Source organism: Carassius carassius, chromosome 12 (genome assembly GCF_963082965.1).
Source record: "Carassius carassius chromosome 12, fCarCar2.1, whole genome shotgun sequence".
Taxonomy (NCBI): domain Eukaryota; kingdom Metazoa; phylum Chordata; class Actinopteri; order Cypriniformes; family Cyprinidae; genus Carassius; species Carassius carassius.
The window spans coordinates 12,136,755-12,162,831 of NC_081766.1; the positions used below are offsets into that span (position 1 = coordinate 12,136,755).

Consider the following 26,077-nt stretch of genomic DNA (forward strand, 5'->3'; position numbering starts at 1 on the left):
ATGATAGAGCTTTAGTTGGCATCTGCTGATGGCACGGCGGATTGTGTTTACCGACAGTGGTTTCTGAAAGCATTCCTGGGCCCATTTAGTAATGTCATTGACACAATCATGCCGATGAGTGATGCAGTGTCGTCTGAGAGCCCGAAGACCACGGGCATCCAATAAAGGTCTCCGGCCTTGTCCCTTACGCGTGCACAGAGATTTCTCCAGTTTCTCTGAATCTTTTGATGATGTTATGCACTGTAGATTATAGATGAGACGTTGAGGAACATTGTTTTTAAAGTTTTCCACAATTTTTTTACACAGTCTTTCACAGATTGGAGAGCCTCTGCCCATCTTTACTTCTGAGAGACTCTGCTTCTTTAAGACAAAGCTTTTATAGCTAATCATGTTACAGACCTGATATCAATTAACTTAATTAATCACTAGATTTTCTCCCAGCTGAATCTTTTCAAAACTGCTTGCTTTTTTAGCCATTTGTTGCCCCCGTGCCAACTTTTTTGAGACCTGTAGCAGGCATTAAATTTTAAATGAGCTTATTAAGTGGATAAAAGTGTAACATTTCTCAGTTTAAACATTTGCTACGTTATCTATGTTCTATTGTGAATAAAATATTGGCTCATGTGATTTGAAATTCCTTTAGTTTTCATTTTATTAAAATTTAAAAAACGTCCCAACTTTTCCGGAATTCGGGTTGTATGATATGGATGTCTTTTCCTATTTTCGTATAATTTTCTAATAAATTCCTTTATGATTTTGAGCATTCTATCAGCCAAAGAATGTATTTTAAGTAATAATACATTTTACAATATTTAAATCTGCAGCATGTCATAGCCCCCCTCCCCTCCCCCCGCCATGAAGAATATGTAATATATAAACATATTCTGAGTCCGCAGTGGTCAGTGGAGATGGATTGTTCTCCTTCCTCAGTAGCACATTAAGCTCATTCTAAACAGACAGTACTGTGCACCCTGTTATCCTTCGAACATGTGTGATCCAGTGGCTCCTGGGCCTTGTGCCCCAGGGCCAGAACAAGGGAACCGGAACTGTATCGGAGCAGAGCGTCACAGCCGGGCCTCTCCCTGGCCTCCCCAATGAGGCATGCAGCTCTCCCTGAGCCAGGCACGCTCTATCGGGCTGTTTCCCACTCCTGCTAGCATGTTTATTTATCCACAGACCTGAGATGGACAGACCAGATGGGAACCAGACAACTCAAACAGAAATAATGGTAAAGGCGAGCAGGATTTATCACTTGGTTCCCCTAAATGCCTGCACTTACTTTTACACACACTCACGCAAACTGTGGCAGAGCAAAGTGCTTTTTTGAGAGATTTGGTCTTTGATTTCCTGCTCACATCATTTGCATGTGCCATTATAATCATTTCTTTTGTTGTTGTGACCATCGTCAAGAGTCTTCATACATGAAGTCGAGCACCTTAAGCCGTGGAAGTTTCATCTGAAGCATTGTGGCAGTGGTTTTCATGAGCAAAAACCTCTTTTTCTTCAGAATATGTCAATACCCGGTTGTTGTTGGTTTTATTTAATGTACCAGCCAGTCTTAGGAGATCAGCATGCCAGTAAATAGTCCATACACGGCTAAAATAGCATATAATTGCATATGTAAGCTGAGCATATAAGAAGTGTAACAATATTGACCTGAGCCAGGGCAAGATAAACCCAACATGATGAAAGGGATACTTCACCCCAAAATGAATATTTTGTCATTAATTACATGGGGGTAAGTGATTAATGAAAATTTTCATTTTGGGTTGGTGTAACCCTTTAATGTGCTGGTGGTAGTCTATTCCAACTGTTTCAAATGAAACTGATCCAAGTTGTACTCCATGAAGTTGTGCACTTGTTGAATATTGTCTGGCTTTTTGACTTGTTCAGTTTCCACACTTTGGGAGTTTTATGTTATTGAATGAATATATCTGTATATTTCAGACTCTTTTATTTCAATAGAACAATGAAGATGCTGTTTTTTAGAGAGTCCATTGCAAATACTTAAAAAACTTGCCAATTGGAACAAAAGAACACCTGTTATTCAAGTATTTCAACTAGGGCTGGGACAACGCGTCAAGGTCATCGATGACGTCGACGCAAAAAATACGTCGACGCAAAATATGCGCATTGATTCGTCGACCTGTTTTTATTTCTCTAAAAACGTTTGTAAAACGTTTACCTTATGTGCGCTGTATATACGCGATGGCCGGATCAACATTCTGTCCAACGTTATATAACCAATCCAGGGGTTTTTCTGCATTGATCTTTTTTTTTGGCGGCTGTCAAAGCCTTATTTGATCGGTGAGTGACAGTGACAGGGCACGTACGAGAGAGAGCCCCGGCTGCGCGCACACTCACAGTCTTCAAACAACACAAGCGCTTCTTGCTCTCTCCCTCCCTTGTGCATATTAATCAAAATCATTAAACACGATAGAAAAAGGGCGAAACACCAAAGTTTCACGCGCGCTCGCAGTCTTCAAACTACACGAGCGCTGTCTTGCTCTCTCTCTCTCTCTCTCTCTCTCTCTCTCTCTCTCTCTCTTTCTCTCTCCCTCGTGCATATTAACCAAAATCATTAGACACGATAGAAAAAGGGCGGAACGCCAAAGTTTCACGTGGAGCATTCGGAGATTTTTTTTTTCTCCATGACAGGCTGCTGGCTCCCACTCTCTGTATTAGCTTAAAGCCCTCAAGTTTACATTTACATACTGTATTCTTTCAATTGCTCTAAACAAGTATTTTGGGTGACCTTTTTTATTGAATACTAGACATCAAGTTGTTGTTATTTTCATCTGAAAGAACTTCTTTTTTCAGTAAGCTAGGCCCTATGTGTTCAGTAAGCTTGTTTCAGTAAGCTATGTGTTTTCAAGGCTTCAAGGTTTTATTGAAAGCTCTCTCTATACAAGTGCAAAGTAATGCATTCTTAGTCAGTCTTTTATTTTGTTATTTTAAGAGCAATAAACATATATTGCAATGTTAAGGAATTGATGTTTTTTTCATTCAGATATGTAAATCAACATGTATAAATTGTTAGTAGTCAATTAATGGGGAGATAGTCGAAATCAAATCGGTCTGGGAAAATTAATCGTTAGATTAATCGATGCATCGAAAAAATAATCGCTAGATTAATCGTTTAAAAAATAATCGTTTATCCCCGCCCTAATTTCAACCCAACTGGTGATTTCAAAACCTGAAAGTAATCATTCTAATTATGTGAAGGGAACACATCTCCTTTCCAGTTGACATTATAATCAAAATGAGGATGGAAAAGCTGGATTGTTCTGTCTTAATGCTGGTTTAAATGGGATTTGTTTTGTTTTTTCTCTCCCACAGACCGACATCTTGGTGGTGAGCTGTGATTTGATAACGGATGTGGCTCTGCATGAAGTTGTGGACCTCTTTCGTGCACACAGCGCCACCCTGTCGATGCTCATGAGTAAAGTGCATGAATTCACAGAGACTGTCCCTGGCCAAAAGGGCAAGAAGAAAGCAGGTACTACCACTCACACAAACGTGATTGAGCAGGGAAAAGTTGGTGTGGTTTTGAAGGGCCTGCTGTTTATTGACCATTTGCACTCTTCAAAATATGAACCCAGTGGACTGTATTATTTTGGATTCCTGCTGATCTTTAAGGTTGTTGACTGGCCATTTGTGTTGAGCTAAAATACAGTTTGACTGTACAATATCCCCCGTACTATTTTATGAGTTGGCTGTGACAGATTGGAATTGTGCTTTGTGGCAGGAGAGCAGCGGGACTTTGTAGGCGTGGACGTCACAGGGAAGAGGCTTCTGTTCATGGCCAATGAGGCAGACTTGGATGAAGGCCTTGTTCTCCGGAAGTCCATCATGCGCAAGTACGTGTCAACAGCATAAATCTAACCTTATTTTATTTAATTTCATTTCATTTTATTATTTATATATATTTAAACATTTTTGTAGTTTAGGTTATTTATTTATTTTGAGAACCCAAATAATCAGAATAATTTGAAATGTTGATAAAGCCTTTAAGTGAAAGCAGTTAGGTCATTGCTGTACATTACTTTGGACTTGGTGTTCAGGGATATGCATTCGTCCATTTTGTGTTCTTGTTCTGCTTATCTATCATGCTGAAAATCAGATTTGGTCGATCTAAATAGAATTGAAAACTTCTGCCCTCAGAGAGTTGCCGCTTCCTCAGAACAATGGCAGCCTCACGGATGACCTGCTGTTTATGTGGGCTAGCTAATAAAACTGGGGCCTTCTCCACACTGGCCTGTCACAAGTGCTACTGTCAACTCCGCTTTAGCAGGCGGCTGACTTTCTTAACTGTTGATCCCAACTATTTTTCAACTTCCTTCTCATCCCGACCCACTTCTGCATTTCTGCTCTGTCTTTCTTTTACTGTTTTCTCTTTTCTTTGGATTTTCTCTGTGTCTGAGGTTTTGGATCTGTGTGTGCTATTTCCCAGAACTGTCAGAAAATACATTTTCGTCTTCTTTGATGAGTGTTTTATGTATGAGTACTTAATTTCAGAAGCCATTTTCTCCTCATCTGTGGAAGTTTTATTCATGCTTTAATGCAAATTTTTTTTCGTATAAATCAATAGCTTATACTTTGCTAATGATGCATAATACGCTGCTGACTAGATTGCATGACTATATATATAATCTAAATGTAAGAAACATTTCTTTTCCTTATTAATAGTATTGAAAATATTAGTGCTAAGATTCTTTGATCAATAGAAATTTCAAAACCAACAGCTCTGTTTTTTAAAAATATAATATTTTGTAACCATTTAAATGTCTTTACTGTCACTTTGGATCAATTTAATGCATCCTTTCTGAATAATAGTATAAGGGCCCTATATACTTTAAGCAAAGTTAATTTTCGTTGTACGTTCTGTGGCAAAAATAAGTTTGAAAAGGCTGAGCGACGGTGTACTGTTTTCAAACATTACGACACCCCCGCGCTGCTGGAGGCGGAGTGTAGATTAATGTAAACCTGACTCGCGACACTCACGCGCCTAAACACAACAATGATGAAATTATGAAGTGTAGGCAATCTAGGTGTGTGACGGGCACCAGTGGTCAGAATATTATAGACAAAAGAATAATGATTAGCAGCAGTTCAGAGTCAAGTATCATGTTTGCAATACAAAAGAACCATAATCAGTCATTTATGGGAAGGGTGAATGGCTCATAGTCTGAAAACTTTAGCATGATGTGGGGAAAAAATGTATTTTGTAAGTGTTAATTTATTTTATTAAACTGTATAAATTGTTACACCTTTTAATATTTTATGTGGTGTCATGATTTACTCTTGGTTGGCATATCATTTATTCTATACCCTTTAAATTTGCTTCTTGAAAGAACAACAGCAGCAGCAGCAAATGTGTACCAAACACATGTATTTGGTATTTGCTACCTTATATCTTTACTCTTTTCTTCCATTCTTTTCATGGCTTTGGAAAACTTGTCTCGGATGTATCTCTGCTTCACAGTTCACCTATTCGACACAGTGTTCTCTTGCCTCAGTTGAATGAGAATCGAACGGGGGGAAAAAATTGCATGTCAAAGTAGGAGGAGTTTCAGAACACATCCCCCGATTGCGTAACCACCACAGACCAATGGAAGCTCAAAGTTGTTTAGGAGCCAAAACAAACTCCCCCAGAGAGTTTGCTTTGGTCTGCTGTTTCGAACTGCCAAAACGAACACAAAACAAACTTTGTTTCAGCCTGATTTTGTTCGAAATCACGTCATATTAGTTTGTTCTTCAATTTCGTTTGAAGTATATTGGGGTAGTTGGTGTAGTTTTTATAGAGATACCTTTAATATTTGGCTGATCATGTTATCTCATCATGTCAACCACCATTAGGGGAAATAATGCTAATGTAGAATAAAATTGCTCTGTTTTTGCCACTGAAATGACTTAAGTCGTGTTTTAGTTTTAACTGCTGTAGTAACTCTTCCCGTCTTTCCTCTCAGCGCTTTTGATGTTATCTGACACTGTCATTTCTGTGTTTAAGGCCTGATGTTAGAAAGGCTCATCAGTTTGTCAGCACCTTGTGGGGGGCCTGTTCTGGTGTGCTTTGGGCTCTGGAGGCCAAAGGTCCTGCCGTTCCTTGTTGTGGAAGGTAATCAGGGGTCTGAGAGAAGGAGAACTGGGCTCCGAATGCGGCTGTGTTGGGAGCTCATAAATAATTTAGGGAGTCGTTGCCACTGTAAATCCTGTTCAGTAATAGAAGGATTTGTGACAAATGCTCCTACATGTACCCATCATTGCACTTTGTTTGATTTGGTTGGCTGGCCCTCCTTGTATCAGAGGAGAAAAATGCATATGTTGATGTTTATTGCCAAAGCTCTAATAGGTAAACTGCCTCTGTATATCTGTAGTCTCCTATCTTATTGTTCTGGTAGTTATAAAACTAGATCGTCTTTTAAATTACTTTTAACTGTGCCTCGATCATACACCGAGTTTAGTAAAACTGCCTTTTCCTGTTATGCGCCCAGACTATGGAATGAAATGCAGAGTACTTTGAAGCTAAACATGCTGCCATCGTTAAATATTTTTAGAAACCTTTTGACGTCACATTTGAAAGAATCATGTTCCTGTTTTACTTAACATTTATATATTACATTAATCTTGAGTGCTGGACATTTTTGTGACAGGATTTTTTGTTTTTGTTTTGTTTTCCTTTAATGCTTGTCTTGTAATATTTTATGTGTAAAATTTTGTATGCTGCCATTTTGGCCAGGACTCCCTGGTAGAAGAGATTTTTATCTCAAGGGATTATTCCTGGTAAAATATGGGTTAAATAAAAATAAAAAAAGGGTTGCAGCAGCTGTTAGTATCCTGTCCAGTGAGTGGGAGAATAAACACACACTAATCTAACATCAGTTAATGTTTCACACCGGTCTCATGCACATATAATCTCACAATATGCATGTATTAAAAGTAAACACAAATCTTTTTTTCAGTCAGATCTCACCCCAAAATAAAAAAACAATAATTAATATTTTATTTAAAATAAAGCTAGAAGATTTTTCTTGATTGTTCACAATTATTTAATATCACGCATATTGCAAGTTTATATCTTGCAATTCTGAAAAAAGAGAGAATTTCAAGGAAAAGACTCTGAATTATTATTAAAAATGTTTTGGATCTTTTTAGATTAGAAAATCTTTAGTTTCATGCTAAGTGTGATTCCTATTATTTTATTTTATTTTTCTAGATGTTGGGGGTGGGATATGACCTGGCCATTTCTTTTTGAGCTTTTCTCAAGGACAGGAATTCTCAGTGCGGTTTGAGAGATGTCTGCTAATGTTTAACAGTACTTCAGATAACTGCTCTGTTTGCCTGAGTTGTCTCTGAGCCTTGGCATTGTCTGGAAGTGTGTTTATACAGGCACCGTGAAGCCTATATGTGCAGTCCACATGTGTTAAGCCAGTCCTCATTATTTATAAGACCTGTGAAAACACTGTCTTCTCTCTATTATTATGGCTTAAAGGGATAGTTCACCCAAAATGTATTGCTGCTCTATACCTGTATTATATTCTTTTTTCTGTGGAACACAAAAGATAATTTGAAAAAAAAATCTTTTTTCATCTAAGCAGTGACAGTCAATGGGGTCCAATATTGTTTGGGCCTAGTGTTGTTCAATTATCTTCTTTTGCTTTTCTACAGCACAAAGCAAGTCATACTGGTTTGGAACAACGTGGGAGGAAATTATGTAAACTTCAAAATAAATTATGACAATTACTGGTGAACTATCCCTTTTTATGGCTACCTAATGCATATTTTAATCCGTTTGATACACATATTTTGAAGTTAAAACTATAGTTTGGTTATGCCAAATTGTTTCAAAATGAAAGTGTACACTTAATTGTAATGTAAGTTATGTGTTGCAGAAAGCATCTCTTGGTTCCTTTAAACAGTTAAAGTACTTTATCACCTTACACTGTAAGTGGCTTAAATTTAAGTGGCTCTATGAATCCCTCTATGGTCCCTTTGAAGTTCAAGACAAAATGGATTATGCTTTCTCCTCAGTGTGGTTTACTCTTGGGGTCTGCCATTTTAAATGCATCTTTGTCTCATCTTTTTTAATGCTTTTTTTCACCTCTGTAATTTATGTTACTGACAGAGATGCACATATTCACCTAATACTCAACAAAATGATCTCCTGCCTGGCTTGTGACACTTAGAAATTCACCAGCCTAATAAAATGCTTCCACTAACACACACTTTTCATGTTCTCTGTTCGGCTGTTGACAGCTAGCTATTTAGTAGTCACTTTGTGAAGTGTGGGAAGAAATTTGATTGATGCAGAATCCTGCCGCTTTAGACCAGTCCAATCAATAATATCTGCGTTAGACCAAACAAGTCCTGTACTGGTTTGAAAGTCTTTTGAGCAGCAGATTTAGAGATTTACTTTGCGCTGTGTTGTAATTTGGCATTGGGTTTTAGTTGGGTAGTGTGAAAGCAAGTTGGCAACTCTGCAATGACCGACACATTTCTAGCATTGCATCATCACAAGAGGCAGTAACAGTGTTGAAGTACACATTATCTTTGGTCCTTTTTGTTTTTCTAGGGTCAAAGACTGTTGAAATGTGAGAGGAACGCATTTTGCAGATCGGTGTCGCCATCTTTAAGTGGTCTAGTAGCAGAACACAGCGAAACAGTTGCACATGTGACGTTAGTTGCTATTTTTACAGATTGCATTCATCTAGCTTTATTTTCCATCTCAAATTGTTGACCCTGTGAGGGGGGCTGAACTATCCCTTTAAGTGCCACATATACACAGACTTTCTGAAGTTATTTGCACAGAAATCATAGTTGTGATAATGTATCAGATGCACAGTTGATTTGGCAGTCCAAAAACAAGATGCACACTCGAATACGTGACAAATTAGTAGTGCTCGGTTTGTGACAATGAAATGTTCATTGACTATTGGTTCACAATTCTCCAGCACTTACATGCTGTAACACACTAGATTTAAACCTTTTAAGTGACAGAAATCTAGAAAGACTAAAGGAAACTTGCATGTATCTCAGTCTAACAGCCATGGAAGCGGTAAACATGCTCAGATCACTCAAAGAAAAGGTATGTTAACATAGTTAAACACTCGCAGCCTTAACAAAGTGAATGAGAAGCAGTGTTTAACATTGTGCACAATCCAGCCCCCCCTCCTAAACACACTGCTCAAACATTACACTCTCCAGACCGACTGAGGATGGTTGAGGGGAAGGTGAGAGCCATATGCTAAGATTTTCCTGTGCTAAGATTTACCAACCCATCAAATCCAAAGTCAGCTCCTGTCTTTCTCCTCCACTGTCAGTCTGTTAGTTATTTACCCAGCCGATTCAGATGAGTGAGTGCAGAACAAAGGCCTTGCGTCTTATGGGGGCATCAAGGCTCAAAGAGGCCTGGATAAATTTGCTTGGGCTCATTTAATGGCACTCTATGTAACATATGACCTCACTGCGCTGTAACGCTGTTCTTTGTGCTGGGCTTTATAGTAGTAAGCCATTAAAACTAATAGTGTGAGTCACTCACAACCCTGGAGGCCTTTCCCAGATTTTTGTCATCCTTGTCAGCTTGAGGAAGAAGCAGACAGAAAGGGAAAATTACTTGTTGGATAGAAACTGTTAAAGACATTTGGATTTACGGCAGGGTTTTAACTCGGAGCATTACAGTAAATTATATTTCATGACAGTTCCTTCAAGATTACAATTATTTAAGCAAATGAAGATACTTTTTTTTATTTTTTATTTTTTTATCAGTCACACAGACAAAATATCTTAAGTAATGGGAAGAATGGGAGAAATTGTATTTCACAATGTTGCAAGTCGGGATTTGAACCTGTGGTACCCACATGAGCACCATAGCTCAACATTATTTATTTCCAAAATATTCAAAACAATCCAATTTTTGATTTCCAAATACATGATTTGAAAATACATGATTTCCAGTAACAACTTCATTTTGTTTATTTTTAGCATTTTAATTTAAAGTAGAGTTAGATTATTTTAATATTATGTTCTGTATTCCAGAACTGTATGTCCTTCAATAAAAACAATAGCTATTGAGGAAAAATCTAAAAGAAATATGATTTCAGTTTACATCTTCATTTTGTTTAGCATTTGAATTCAGAGTTCGATTATTTTAATATTATAATTTATATTCTGTATTCCAGATTTGGAAGTTATTCACTAAAAACAATAGTTGAGGTAAAACCAAAGGGAACATGATTTCAGTTTTCATCTTCATTTTAGCATTTTCATTTAGATTAGATTAATATTATAATAATAATTTAATAATTCAAATAATGTTCAATACTGTGTCCCTCTTGGAAGTTTGCTGAGGCCCCCTGCAGAACCACTGCCCTAGACTTTCACTGAATGAGGGACTTGAGCTATATCTGTGGTTCTGAACCTCATGAAGACATATCAACATGCTTTAACCACTCTTTATAATTACATTTGAGTGAAAAGTTTATTCCTATTTATGTTTTGCACTGTGATCCTTGTAGTGTATGCACTCTATAAACAGCACCTGTTCCTTATTGTTTGGCAGTCTTGTCTTCCTCATAACCCTCTATTCCCCGCTCTTTAACACTCATTCCTCCTCCAAAACCACAAAGATCCGTATCTGCTACTCATCACTCCTTCAATCGACTCATCATTCTCTCTGATTCACTCTTTCTCCTGCCCACAGGTGCCAGACCATGATGTCACATGTTGGGTGTTCCCATAAATCAGTGTGTCATGCCTTTGTTCATTCCTCACCTCCTCTGAATCTCTCCCTGGAGTCTGCGTGTGTGAGCCGAGCACATTGGTGCCATATGTAGTCGAAAACATCTGAATGTTCCTCTGTCTCCTCACACACTTTTCCTGCTTTTCAGGAATCCAGCCACTGCTGGGTAACGGAAAAGCTTAGTGTCATCAGAATTTATTTTTAATGTATCCACACACACACGCACTCTGATTCATATACAGTGAGTCTGTTTTTGAGATTTGGGTGAACAATCACTGTAGCGTTTCATGCTCTCTGTGTGTTGTCCGCTGGAGGGAAACAGTAAAACTCTTGAGATGAGATGGTTCTCTTACGTTCTCACTTCGTAAATGTCACTGGGGGTGGCAGGGACCTCCTGTTCTTCATGTCATTCAAAATGAACTGGATGATGGTGAGATCAGATCTCTGTGTGGAGCTCTGGCTGCTGTCAGACTCCTTGTGCATTCAAAAATCTCAGTGCAGTATTCCAATTAATGGCAAAAGAAATGTTTAGAAATGTAAACTGATATTTCCTGCTGACACACTACAGCAAAAGACCGAAATTACTGACTTAAAAAAACAAATAAATCTGTAAAAAGATTTGACAAAATATAAATTTAACAAATTATCAGTCAAAAATTTCATTCTAAATATTAATATAAAATTGATATAATGAATTTCATAATTTTTTATAGATTTAACTTTTTTATCCATTTCTTGAAATACTGAAACCTTATTTCCAGGTTTAATTTAGATTTTGCATTCCAGAAGTCTTTTATTTAACCTCACTGTTCGTTCTTTGCAGTGCTGCTTGATAGTTTGGAATCATTGTGAATTGAGGCCATTGAGTGAAACCTTGACCCAGTAATCTTGATGTAAAGACTATTCTCTCCAGACATGCAAGTTTACTTGTGTATGTGACTGGAAATCCTCACATGCATCTGACAGCTTAACTTTTTTTTTTACCTTTAGTAACACTTAGAGTTGTTCGTCAGGATGCACTGGACTCTTTCTCCATCTGAATCACTCTGGCCATTTTGTGGGCCTCTCGTGGCTATGTGGAGGGGCTCTGGGAGCATTTTCATGTCAATGGCAGGCTATAAAACCGTCTGGGGGGTCCGACGGTGCTCCTGACATCTCACTACTCACAGGATGTGGCAGCAAACATAATCCGGCTGGGGTTGCCATGGCAGACGTGATGTAAATGTATGTTAAATAATTTATATATATATATATATATATATATATATATATATATATATATATATATATATACATACATATTAGGGCTGTGATGGTTGCCGTGACAACCGCGTCACCGCAAGCAAAATTCAAAGTTTTATATATGTGTAATAACTGTAATAGTTGCAAATTCTAAGTCTATGGCAATTAACTAATTACCTCAAACACAGTGTTTCCTTTAGATTGGCAGATTTGAGCGCAGGAAAATACAGTTTATGCATTCAGCAAATTAATTTAGTGTTGGGCGATGGATCTTGTTGGGAAAGCAAATACCACATCACCGATCTGGAGTCATCTGCATTCATGTCACCCATCAGCGTTTGCACAAGTTCTCGTGATCGCAAACGCTGGCTGGTCAGGTTTGGTGAGGCTTTCTCCAAACTGGCCAAATACAAACGAGACAGCGATAAATAAAAGATGGTAACAAGAAATATGGCAACGATTCCTATATCTCGCTTGGTGGTGGAAAAGTAAACCGGACGCAACACAACCGCGTTGCGACCGGTTTAGTCTGTCTAGTGTTTATACAGGACATTTGAACTCAGTGTCAGTACCTCACAGACCGGACGGGGATTTATCATGTCGTGTTGTGCTGCATCCAGTGTAGCATCACTGATTATAATGAGTATTTTGTCGCGCTGCGTTGCTCGCGTCCGTTAGACAGGGTGTATTTAACTTTCTTATTTAGGCTACTTTCTTGTTTAATTGCATTATTTCTTTGATATTTATTTTTGTGTTTTGGAGGTGGCGTTCACTGACAGAAGTGCTCAAATAAACACGAACTGACGAGTTAAATAGGATGTGTTAGATGAGTGAGACAATGATGGGATGATTTTATAGACATGTGCATACATATAAATATATCCTGTATATAATATATATAAAATATATTACATGCATGCACAGTTTACCTTTTTTGGTAATTCCATGAATCAACTGACAACGACACTGCTTGCACATAGTTTATTTCACAGTTTGACATGAAAGGATACGCACAAAGGAAGCGCACACAAAGTGAAGTGGACCACGTGTCTGAAATGTCTCCTGTTCAGTTATTCTGCGACTGAATAAATTCACTTCTTGTCATGAGAAAAAGTGACAGAAGCAGCAGTTGTGAGTGGGTGGCCATCCCCGCCCCTACGTTAAATATTTTGAATACGTTAAACTGAAAAAAAAAATATCGCCTTCGTTAACGAGCAAATTTTGACACTAATATATTTATACATTAACACACTAACACACACACACACACACACACACACACATTGTTTTTTTTTTTTTCAACACCGCGTCACCAGTGGTTGTTCGTCCATGACTACCGCGGTGGTAAAAATCAGCCACCGTCACAGCCCTAATATATGTGTATATATATATATATATATATATATATATATATATATATATATATATATATATATATACAGGGCTCTGAACCGGTTCAAGGAACGAAAACCGGAAAGGAACGAAATTTTGACAGGAACAGAACCAGAAACAGAAACGAAATCAAATTTTATAGTTCTGAACAGAATCGAAAAATTTTAATGGCTATTAACCGGTTAATAACGTTATTTTATCATTCCATTTAATATTTAAAATTTGCTGTCAACCAATTCACCAATTCCAGCAGTACGGCATACGCAAATGTGCTGAAGCCAACGAGTGAAATGTCCGCTCAGCTGTGAACTCATCATAGGTAAATCACAATGGCAATGCACCGCCTTCAGGGCCGAATTAAGACCCAATTAGGCCTGATGACGCAGCGCAAAAACGGCCTATTTTTTCTCGCCGTTGGTGCATGTGCATTCGACACTCAAGCGCCAGCATGCTTAACCTTTCCTGCCCAACTGAGGACCGCGGATCTCTTCTGATTATTCCCAACTCTGAGAAGCTCTGCTCGCCGATGGCATTGGACATCATCATGCACAGATAGATGCGCAACCCAATTTCGACATTTCGAAACGTCCGAGAAAGATTTAACGATGACAAAAGCTTGTACAAGCTCTGCTGATTCGTTCACAGTCACCGGTTTCTGAGTGCATGAATGCAGCAAACTGTATCAGCTAATTTTGACCGATACTTTAAAGTATAAGTTTAATAAAAAAGTATAATTTTTTAAATAAAAAGTATGTGTATATATATATATATACTTATATATATATACTTTTTTTTGAGAGAAAAAAAAAGATTTCATTCAGATATAGACATAAGGCAGACACAATGTTTACAAACTATTAAAATTAAAATGAACAAACTATAATAAACACTGTTATAGGCTATTTCTTATAATCATTTGGCATTCAAATACATCGCGAATACTGAAACATTTGATTTTGTGTTGAATGAGACCCAACGTTGGTTTGAGTTTCGTTTTGGCATAAATTAATGAGTTTTGGTTTGTCGTTAATATGCTATAGCTTCTTATATTATTAATTCCTGTTCTTTTCTAAATACTGTTAATTGAAATGATTTGTTGTGGAGTAAGGGGAAAATAGCTTAGCGGAGCTTCTCAAATTTACCGTAAGCTGAACAATTTTAATTTGCTGTATTAACCTCAAAGTAATTCTTAGAATGAAATTTGGAGTCCGACTTTCGGACGCAAATACAGCGTTACTTATTATACAGTAATCATTATTCTATATTCTTTGCACTGTGACATTACTGACTAGGGATGTTAATGTTGTTATTTTTCCTAACCAACAACCAACCGTTAACCGACAAGATTATTTTAAATAATAATAACAAAGTACAAACGCTATATAATAAATAACATTTTAGCATCCAGATATGTCGGGAACATGGAAACATTTGGATTCCTGCCGAATGAGAGAGGTAGGCATCAGCTTCACCTTTAATTTGTTTTTGGATTGACGTTTTTATAGCCTATAACTTTCGAGGATTTGCTTTGGAAATAAACTAATAACTGTTTTTATAATGTTTTAAACATTTTAGTTTAGACTAGGTACAGGCATTTTAGCCTTCATTATTTCGGAAGTAATAGGGCTAATAAAATGCGATGTGAGCCGTGACTTAATTTTATTTTATTTTTTTTCACTGTCAAAACGCAATCTTATGCAAGTGTCTTTTTTTTTCTTTACAATGCAGCAAACATTTTTAAATATCTTAAAAATAGTTTGATGTCTTTAAAGTGTTGATAGATTTTTTTTTTTTTTTTAAGTATCTTACATTTGGCCAAAATCTAGAGAAGATGATGCTGTTTTGGCTGTGACTAAGCGTTAGATCTTTGTTTTTGTCTTTTTGAGTAAAGAAAACACTTTACTTTATTATTATTGTATTATTATTATTATTATTATTATTATTATTAGGCAAATTATAGGCAAATAATTTTTTTTTTTTTTTAAATAACGTTATTAACCGGTTTTTCTTCCACCCGAACCGGTTTCGGAACGGTAATAATATCAGAGGAACGCAGAACAGAAACGTTAAAATATCGATTCTGCTCGGAGTGAACCGATATAATTTTTTTTTTCGTTTTCAAGCCCTGTATATATATATATTAGATTACATGGAGATACTACCTCATTTCTTCTCTTTTATGTCACTTCACTTGTGTTTCACTTGTTATTCTTATTTTGGGGGTCATTATAGTTCTCAGTGCCTCAAAGAGACCAATTAGAGTGGAAGTGAGAGGGAAATTAAAGACTGCATGGGACATAAAGGCAAGCTATATAGTCTAACTATGAGGAAACCAGGGTAGCACGGTGCCTTACAGTGTTTTTGTCAGAGCTGTTATGGATTTAATTTGTTTCACCATCAAGCACGTTCCTCATTTACCCTGTGTTTTATTCTGGAGCAGCCGCAGCCTCCTTCCTCATATTTACTGTCATTATTGTTTATTTGCACTCCATGATGTCTGTCTTCACTGCCCTCCCTTTCTCTAACACTTTTTTTATATGTATTCTTCCAGACATCCCAGAATGCTTATCAAGACCGGCCTGCTGGATGCCCACCTGTACTGCCTGAAGAGATCTGTGGTTGATTTCTTAGTACACAACAAGTAAGTCAGGATTTCCCAGTGAAAGAAAAGTTTCAGGTGTCTGTGTCCATTCTTGCCAGTTGCACGTTGTGCCAAAGAAGTCACACACACATTATGGGGATTTTGATAAACCAAAAAAGAAGGTTTTAGAGTTTAGAACAAAGAAAAGTTATGACTTAAAAAGAGGGAATAATAAGGTCTGCAAATTTATGACACTGACCATATGAACTTGTACTTAAGGTCAGATGTTGCATCCATTGAATCAATTTGCTCAAGTCGTGCTGGATAACATCCAGATAATCAGGTTTTACACACTTAGGGTTGGGTTCATGCTGCTTTCATTAAGCTAAAATAAATTCATAAAGCTAAATAAATTCATTTTTCAATTTAACTTGCCACTCAAATAATGAGGAATTATGAGTTTTATTTATAATGACTAATTGTGTATTGAATCAAAAATGTGTAAAAACAAAACAAAAAAGTTAAGGTTATAAAATGTGCCATCTAAAAGCACAATTAAATATGGTTTTATTATCTTACACTCTGATGTAAGGACAGAGGTCATTAAAATGATCTTTTGTGTTTTCATTTTTCTAACTCACTTAGAGACAGCATCAAATGGCATTCACAATGCTTTTTATTTTCATAATATGGCTCATTTGATGTTTTTATATTGTATTGCGAGACTTTTATCCATCAGGATGTTCATGAAATTCACAGAAGTGTTCCGAAGGTGTTCAAATTAATTAATAAATATTTCATATTTATATCAGGGAGGAGAGTGGAATATATGTACTTTCCTTAGGATGCCAATGTACCACTGGCAAACAGGACTACAGATGAAAATTAGCCATTGGCTAACTCTGGCATGTTACAGGCGCACTGTTGTTGATATGCATTGTCCTGATAAATAAAAAAAGAAAAAACGTGAATCAATTTATGTATTTGTTTATTTACTTACTTTAGTATACTTGAATTTAAAAGTTAATATGTGAAAGTTAATCTTGTTTTACTAGAAAAGCCTTAACTGAAAAACAAAAATTGCTCCCTGCACTTCATGGCAAGCATCTTATCAGCACCCCTTTCACATAAGTAGTCGTTCCACAGTGTCTCTAATCCTGGAGTGGGCCTGTGTCCTCTACAGTCCACCCCTCCATTCCTCCCTCAGCTCTCCATTCATCCTCTCCAATAGCCCTCCATTCCCCTGCCCCTCCAGTCCCCTTTGTGCTCCTGTAACTGACATTGTGAGGCCAGGCAGCCCGCTGTAAAGTGGTGCAGTGTATAGCCTCCGTTAGGTCCTCTCCCTCTCACAGACTTCAGAAAAGCGTGAGGCTTCTCTCCGCTTTGACATTTTAATTCATTCTCCCCTGATATAACTATCATTTCATCTAATCTACTCCTCCTGCCCAGCCCTCCCTCTCTCTCCACTTTCCCTCATCAAAGTAGTTTGACTTTTTTATGCTGCCTTTTCTCTCTCTCGTTCCCATTCTTTTTCCCCCATCCCTCCCTCCATCTCGCTCTCTCTCTGTCGCCCTTGAGCCTGCAGTCCATGGAGTACTGAAGGAGAAAATGGACATAGTAACTGTTGTTTCTCTCTCTCCATTCAGATGGAAATTCTAATCTTGCCTAAAAGAAAATAAAGAGAGAGCGAGAGAGAGAGACTAGTTTAAGGAGGTGATATAGGTTTTTCATTGCTCCTCAAGTATACATGATTTTTTCAAATCATGACTCAACCCTTCTATATCCGAGAGACCACAAATTTGATTCAAATGAATACTTTTGTTAATTGAGGATGCATTAAATTGATTAAAAGTAACAGTACGGATATTTATAATACTACGAAAGAGTTTATCTTAATATAAATGCAGTTCTTTTGAACTTTTAAACTCATGAAATAACAATGAAACCCTGTTTTCACAAAAAGCACTTTATCAGCGTATTAGGATGATTTCTGAAGGAGAAGCTGTTTGTGTAATGTCTATTCATTGCTTTACTCTTCTGCCACAGTAATGCCTTTAAAATAGTTAAATGAATAATCAAACTGATAGAATTATAGTACACTACCGTTATTTGCTGAGAACATTATTTTTGTTTTAAATGATCTTACAAGCCCTGCTTTAATACAAACCTGTGTTGCTGCCATCTGATTTTGTTTACAGGTCTGTCACCTCAATTAGAGGAGAATTAGTGCCGTATTTGGTGCGTAAGCAATTTTCCAAGACTTTAAACTCCCAAAATGCAACAGAGGATTCGGAGAAGAATCCAAAACAACAGGAGGCTCACCACAATCTGGGTAAGCATCATCTTGTAATGAATCGCATTTTCACAATTCATATTTGTCATCTTTCTAAGAGAGTGTTATGTGTACATAACAAACGGTGACCTAGCAAAAACCGCATACATGTCTTCACAGAGCTCCTCAGCACCAGTAAAGATGAGGCGCTGCTCCAGCTTGCCCAGGAGAGGTCATGTTGGAACGATCACCGTGGAGACATGAGCGAGGCCTACCATGGTGGAAAGCTACGCTGTTATGTTCACATAATGGAGGAGGGCATGTGTTACCGTGTGAACACGCTCGCGGCTTACATAGAGGCCAATCGTGTGGTGAGAACAAACTGAAAGAACTGTTTTAATGGCACGTTTTTCTTAACTGTCCGCAGTTAAGACAATTCTTTATGACACTGGTTCAGCTTTAGCGCTTGCATTGTATTGTGGGATGTTTCCTTTATCCCTTAGGTTCCAAAGCTGTTTGAGGATCCTCCGATCCATCCAGCTGCTGTGGTCTCAGAACGCTCCTTGGTAAGTCCCAAAAATATGTCACAAATATGACATCTTTGTATGATTAAAAATGCACACCTCATAAAATGTATTAAGGAGCACACTCTCATATTGAAATACGTTACTCCTCAAATAAAGTAATGCTGTCTATTTTAATTAGGTTGGAAGTGACAGCATTATCGGGCAATTGTGTCATATATCAGACAGGACATCCATCAAGCGCTCGAATGTTGGCACTTCAACTATAATCAAGGAGAAGGTGAAGATTACCAACTCCATCATCATGAACGGAGTCACTATTGAAGAAGGGTAAGTCATCTTTTTTAGCCTTTTTATAGGTAATTTATTTGTAAACCAAACCCATACAGGATGTTTGACCGAAGTAACATTATCTGCATTCTTTGGATTGTGAAATGTAATATTTGAAAACATACTAATAAAAAGCAGCATTTAACTAAATAGATTAATTTAAATTATGTTGCTGCAATTGATCAAATAGACCCAAATGCATTGCGAGACTTTTTGGAACATTTTTCAGTGTATACTGCCTTTTTTTTTTAACCAGTTCTTTTAGCAGCTTTCCAATGGTGATGGGCTACCTGGAAATAATGGGGAATTTTAAAATGATGATTTTAATGAAGTCTGAAAAAAAGGCATGACAATTTCAGTGTTGAATATAATATGCTCATATTTTTATCATCTGTCAGAAAGAAATTTGTTTGTGAGTGCATTTGCTATGATTTAAAAAAAAAAAAAGCAAAATATCCAGTTATAAGAAATGACTGGAAAAAGCTACTTTTTTTAAGAATTATTTGATTAAAGGCATCTTTGAAATATTTTTACATTTATTTGAAATATAATTTTTTTTAAAGGATTCTTGCTGAATACAAATATAAATTTCAAACTCTTAAGTGGTAGTGTACATAGTGAACAAAGATTTTGCAATTTCATGTACTGTCCATAGTCTAGGATGACAGACAGTTTGGTTGTCTCTAGAGTATTTAGTGGTCTGGATCAGATGTTCAGCATGTAGAAACAAAAGTTCAGATTTTGTCTGAGAGGTTAAAAGTGGGCTTGACGTAGACATAATGCGCAGAGAGACTGACCCACTTCTGTCTGCAGGTGGTGTTGGGGTGGATGCTGCTGCTTTTTGCTGTGTTGAGCAAAAGCAGAAACATGCGTTGTCAGACCCCTAAAGGTGTTCGCTGACCCTGAACAGGCCCCCAATACAACAAAGTAACAGAAAAGTGATGAATGTAGATGTAATGATTCCCTAAGAAACAAGCGTCTCGCAAATCTCGATCTGGCAAATCTCGATTGTCACTGAACACAAACGGTCCTAAATCATCTCCGGGTGGTACAGAAAAAAAGCACCTTTTAGCTGGAGACAGGAGGGAAAAGCTTTGGTTTAAACCATTTTTTTTTTACCACCTTCAAAATAACAAGCTTGGAGACAACGTGTCGACCCTTGTGTACGAATTAGCCTGTACGTGGAGAGCGGAGTGATAGAAAGGATAGGGGAAGGAAAGAAAGGAACAGCAACTCTTTCAAAACATAATGTAAGAAGGGATTAGGAAATCCCTGGCATTTAAAAGCGCCACTTGCATTTTTCGGCCCTTTGTTTGCATGTAGGAGTGGTAGTTTACGAACCTCGGGAGGTTCGGGGTTGATGGGAAGGGTGGGGGGGTGCATGATGGTGGCTTGTGGGGGTGGAGGATAAGGGGGGGTCATAGCGAGGAGGAGCATAGTGTCAGTAATTAGTGGTATTTCAGCAACTGCATCTTTGGTGGTCTCTCTGTTTAAAAGTCCAATCCTTGTAATCTCCCATCTACCCCATCAGTCTCACCCGCTCTCTCTCTTTCTTAAAAAACTTACTCACTCGCTCTTGCTCTTGTACACACCCGTGCACCTGAATAGAGAGCCCTGTGTAGCTGCCAAATAGAAACCTGTCTCCGTCAGCTACAACACGGGCCGTGCTGTCCGACGCTGCTTGATCTTGAAGACGGGACGCCCTGTCCACTGTCCCTGTTCCATGAGCTGAAAATCTTAGAGTGTGTTTAATAAAAAGTTATGGATTTAAATTTTGCATTGCTATATGGGTGGAGAAAGTGTGAAATGGCACGACCTGTAGGTCCAATGACATCCGGACACTAAATCGCCGAAAATCAGCACTAAAGCGCTTCTGTACATCAGAAGGCAATGTTGTTTTTAATATATATGCTAATGTCGCCCAAAGGAAAATAAAACAAGCCTGGGGAAAACATTGAGGTATCAGGTTTCAGATTGGCATGGTGGTGATGGGGAGGGGGGTGTAAAGGGTCGAGTGAGGAAAGGACAAGACCCTCAGCTGTGCAATTAGCAAAAAGACATGAAAGCCGAACACTCGTGGTAAAAATGCTTCACCGCAAGAAAGTTCAGAAAAAGTTAAGAGTTGGCCCAGGCAAACCAAGTAAACATAAAACTGTGCAAATAAAGTTTTATGGTGCCAAAGCGATCCCAGGAAAATATTATTCTTTGTATGGTGTAAACAGACAGCAGCTCGGGGATGTGTGTGCGTCTGTGTGTGTCCAAGTGCACATAGTTCAAAGCCAGGCTCCCGAGCACTTCACTACAACTCGCATACACAAATATCAGTCTTTCATTATGCTCAAAGATTCCAGACTTAAACTACACACTGTCAGAGATTCTTTACTTATTTACTTCCTGTATTTTTTCATTAGAGCCAGGTATTTACAAGATGTGTTCTTGAGTTCAAAATGGCTAGATTGCAGTGCAGTGTAGTCTCTATAACTAGTTTTGACTTCAAACCATTTTGCGCAATTAGCTATCTGAGCATTGTTTTAGCAAAACATTATAGGTATGTTTCTGGTTGAACATTCTGTTTCACAAAGAAATATGACAAAATATGGAAGTAAAATGGGTTATTAATAGTCAAGTAGAGTGCTAGAGATCAAGTTGAATGAACAGAGCTATAAAAATGGTTTGCTTAGGACTAGTGGTCAAACGATATGAGCCTTGCAGTATCCAAACAATCTCTGAATGGTTTATTATAGCCAAAATGTTAACACAATATTTCAAAATTCACTAAAAATATTTTTGAAAATCTAAAAAAAAAAAAAAAACTGAACTGAATGAGCCATGGTAGAGCCAAGACTTTTGTTGCCAACACTACTTGCTAAATGGACTTAGGTGTCAACAAATATTTCAAATGAGTTTCAAATACTGGCCCAACTAGTCACTAGTTTGTACATAACAAGTGTTATTTCTGTCATAATTTACACTACCATTCAAAAATATGGGGCAGTACAATTTTTGTTTAGTTTTTTTTAAAAGAAATTAATACTGTTATTCAGCAAGAATGCATTAAATTGATCAAAAGTGACAATAAATACATTTGTTACAAATAATTTCAGTTTAAAATAAATGCTGTTCTTTGAATTTTATATCCATCAAAGAATCCTGAAACAATTGTTTCCGCAAAAATATTAAGCATCACAAATGTTTTCAGAACTTTTCTTGAGCACTAAATCAGCATATTAGAATGATTTCTGAAGGATAATGTATCTTTCCCATCCTCTTTCCCATCACAGGAATCAATTACATTTTGAAATATATTAAAATAGATTTTTTTTTAATTGTAATAATATTTCACAGTATTACAGTTTTTATTGTATTTTTGTTCAAAGTTGGTGTGACTTTTTTTTTTTTATTATTCTTACCGACCCCAAACTTTTGGTGGTAGTGTACGTGTTTGTTGTATGCACATTAAAACAACACTCATCTGACACTCTTCTTTTCCCCCAGGTGTAACATTCAAGGTAGTGTGATCTGCAACAATGCAGTGATTGGACGTGGAGCCGACATCAAGTACTGTCTGGTGGGGAGCGGCCAGCGCATAGAACCAGAGGGTGAGAACTCTGCAGTCCAAAGCTCTGCACATTACACTACACACACAAAAACACACACTCTAAACTTCAGCAGTTCCGCTGTAATCCAGCCTTTTGTGTTTGTGTTTATGTGTGCACTCTCACGCCCTTGTCAGCCTTTTCATTTGTGTGTTCTTGTGTGTGTGTATGTTCATTTTAATCTGTTTTAATAGCGTATTAAAACCTAAGCTTGTGTGTACAATTGAGCTTTATTTTTTAATATGCTTAATCCTCGCAGTCTTAGATCAATGCGAGGTTTGTATGCATCTATTTGCGTGTGTGTGGCTTCAGGCTCTTGTATTCCGGGTGGTCCGCGCCTGGTCTCTAACCTCTCCATAAATGACAGTGCCTTAAGGTGGCCCTAAGATGTCCAGAGGCTGCACAGTCTAATTGACTGAACAACAGGGTATTGCTGCCTCAACTGACACCCCCTCCCACCCCACAACTTTTCTACATCTCCACCCCCCACCTCTCCATCATCACTCTTGAGCTGGACTCGATTAGTTGGCCATAACCTCTAAAAATGCTTAGGCTTACTGAAGTGCTTCCAGAAATCCCAAATTACAAGCTAGACCCCCTGTACTTCCCCCGACACACACCCACCCTCTGGCTTCAGTGATTTAAGCGCAGCGAGAAACCACGATTCAAAGTTATCCCCGATAAACCCAGAGCAGAGGTTAATGTAACCTGTTATTTAAAAAGCATTGCTTATAATAACTGCAATAAATCCCCTTCAGTAGCCCTGAGGTTGAAACTCGCTGCTTTGTACACAGATGCACGAATTTAACATTAAGTCAAAGAGAGAAATTAAGTTCATTAAAGAGTCGCTGCTTGGTTTTGATGTGTCTACCCTCCTGAAATAAAAAGGCAGATTTTCTTTTGAGGTTGAGCTACAAAATTAAAAGATTCCCTCTGGTGGTGATGTAGCTGGTTATTTCCTTACTTAGTTATGAGTGCAGCTTAAATGTTATCGTAGATTCAAATATGTGCTAGTGATAGTTACAGGGTTATGTTTGGAAATAATCTTGATATTAGAGACTTATTTGTGTATACTATGATTCTCTATTAGATACTTTTATGGTCACAATGTATCAATGATGGACAATATCAGGCTGATTAGACCAATTTGGTAGTGGACAGTAACAGTGCTTTACCCACAATTCAAACTGTGCTATTTTATGATGGGTTACAAAAGTGCTAGGTGGATGAATCTTATTAAAAACAGTCGAGACATATCTGTCATGGACGACTTTTAGATCAAGAGAAAATAGAAAAATGGGGAAACAATGGGGAACTGGGGAAAAACATTTATCAAAATCTTAACTTGTTAATAATATGGATACTTTTAGCTATTTTATGTACTTGTATTTTAGTCAGTGTGTTTTAAATAGTTTTTAAAGAGATTGCTTATACTCACCAAGGCTTTTTTTTTTGACCAAAGATATGATGAAAAGAGTAATATTTCCTATTATTATACATTGGAAATAGAAAAGAATCACCCCCCCCCCCCCTTTAAAATAACCAGTTCTTACATTTTTGTGACAAATCAATTTGAAGACATGAATTACAATTTTTCAGCTTTTATATATAAAGTGTATATTGTCAGCTGGACAGTATAGCTGGATTCGTCTCTGTAATTTTGGCCTAATTAATAAAACTCGAGTAAAACTTGGACACAATGAATATAATCTAGAGTAAAAATTGGACACTATTAATGTAAAGTATTAGACAAATCAGTGTTGATATATCCATCAGCAATTGCATAACAATATATGGGGAAATAAATGGTATCAGCCATAATCAGTGCATGCCAAGATTTGTGTTCACTTGTAGTTTATATGTTATCCCCACATTGGACTCTAGTACAATTGTAACCTTTTTAAACAGCTGCTGAGTGATTAGACGAATCTTAGTAGACTTTATAGCTGTTCCACTATGGTGGTCTAATACAGTCAACTTCACACACACACTCTTTCTCCTCTGTCTGAATGTCTTTCTCACTCTGTCTATTCACTCTCACTCTGTCTATTCCCAGCCTGTTTACTGCTACTGGCTGTTCGCGTGTGTTAGCCACAAAGGAGAGATAGACTTCTCATAAACTCTAGCTGAACGCTTTCTCTGTAAGATTCTGTGTTCCCAGCATCATCGTCCTTAGGGGATTGAGCGTGTTGGGTTATGGCTGCTAAAAGCATCCCAGGCCCTGGAGACTGGGTTGTACGTCCAGGACCACCCGGCCTGCCGCTCTGCACCGTGTTGTAAGGTGCAATAGATTTGCAGGTGTTACAGAGGCTGATGACATGTAGCTTTCCTCAGACTGTTTAGATTCCCTTGTTCCAACCTTCTCTCTGTGTTCGTCTTTCTCTATTTCTGACATAGCACGCTCTATTTGTCTTTCCCCAAACTCAGAACACAAAAACAGTCTTTTGTGTGGATTCCGTCACACTAAAATATGTCTTTATATGGATCATTAATCTTGCTCTCAAACGTTTAGTTTGGAATGGTCACATTCGGCAAGTGGATATCATCCTTCCTAAGTTAGTGTGTATAAGTCTGACAGATTTGTAAACTGTTTGTTTGTCAGTATGTGATGGAATGGCCCACAAAGGTAAACTCCAGTAAAAAAAAACAAAAAAAAAAAACAGGTGTATTATCCTGTCTTTTGATTTATTGAAACAATCATTTTAATACTGAAGTGCCTCGTTTGAACGGAACCTTGAGTGTTGGATCTTAACAGAACACACAGCTCATCTTCTTTGAGGCACGACAGATATCTCTTTCTGAGAATCTTGTTCTCTCCCCTCACAGCTGAAGGAACCAATGAGGTCATCGTTGGATCAGACCAACTCATGGAGATCTAGAACCCCTGGTGGAGAAGACAACCACCAGATCAACCTGCTTCCATGTGCAGAACCCCTGCACAGGATCCATTTTTTTATGTCCAAATAAAATAGATATATTTATCTCAAGACTGCTGGATTTTTGTTTTGTTTGTTTCACCATTTTTTGGTAGGTGCAGGCCAGTCACCTACAAAAGGAACCATGGAGTTTTTACCAGTTAAACGTGTTGAAAAAAATCAATTTCAATCAATTTAATGCATTCTTTAAAAATAAATAAATAATAATAAAGTAATTGTTATTGCTATTAATGTTATCATTAATAATAACAATAATACAAAATTAAAAGTGTAATTATTATTAATATTAATATTAACCATAACATTAATAAATATTACAATAATAATAATAATAACAATGTGTTGTTAACCAATTTAATTATAATAAATTCATAGTCAATAATATGCTTATTAATGATTCATATTGAAATGTGAAAATTTAATTAACATTAATTAAAATAATTATAATGTAATGCTAATATTAATA

General features: G+C 37.3%; 1 protein-coding gene across 1 annotated transcript in view; it reads left to right on the plus strand.

Moving 5' to 3' along the window:
* The window catches only part of LOC132154804 (translation initiation factor eIF-2B subunit gamma-like), a 37,362-nt gene extending 11,698 nt beyond the window's left edge, over positions 1–25,664 (plus strand). The window contains exons 4-12 of the mRNA XM_059563473.1: positions 3,340–3,499; positions 3,749–3,860; positions 15,924–16,013; positions 18,152–18,285; positions 18,406–18,596; positions 18,729–18,791; positions 18,931–19,079; positions 22,575–22,678; positions 25,502–25,664. Of these exons, the coding sequence (XP_059419456.1) occupies positions 3,340–3,499; positions 3,749–3,860; positions 15,924–16,013; positions 18,152–18,285; positions 18,406–18,596; positions 18,729–18,791; positions 18,931–19,079; positions 22,575–22,678; positions 25,502–25,554 (1,056 nt within the window). The 3' untranslated portion in view covers positions 25,555–25,664. The remainder of the gene's footprint in view (positions 1–3,339; positions 3,500–3,748; positions 3,861–15,923; positions 16,014–18,151; positions 18,286–18,405; positions 18,597–18,728; positions 18,792–18,930; positions 19,080–22,574; positions 22,679–25,501) is intronic.
* Positions 25,665–26,077: the final 413 nt, after the last annotated feature.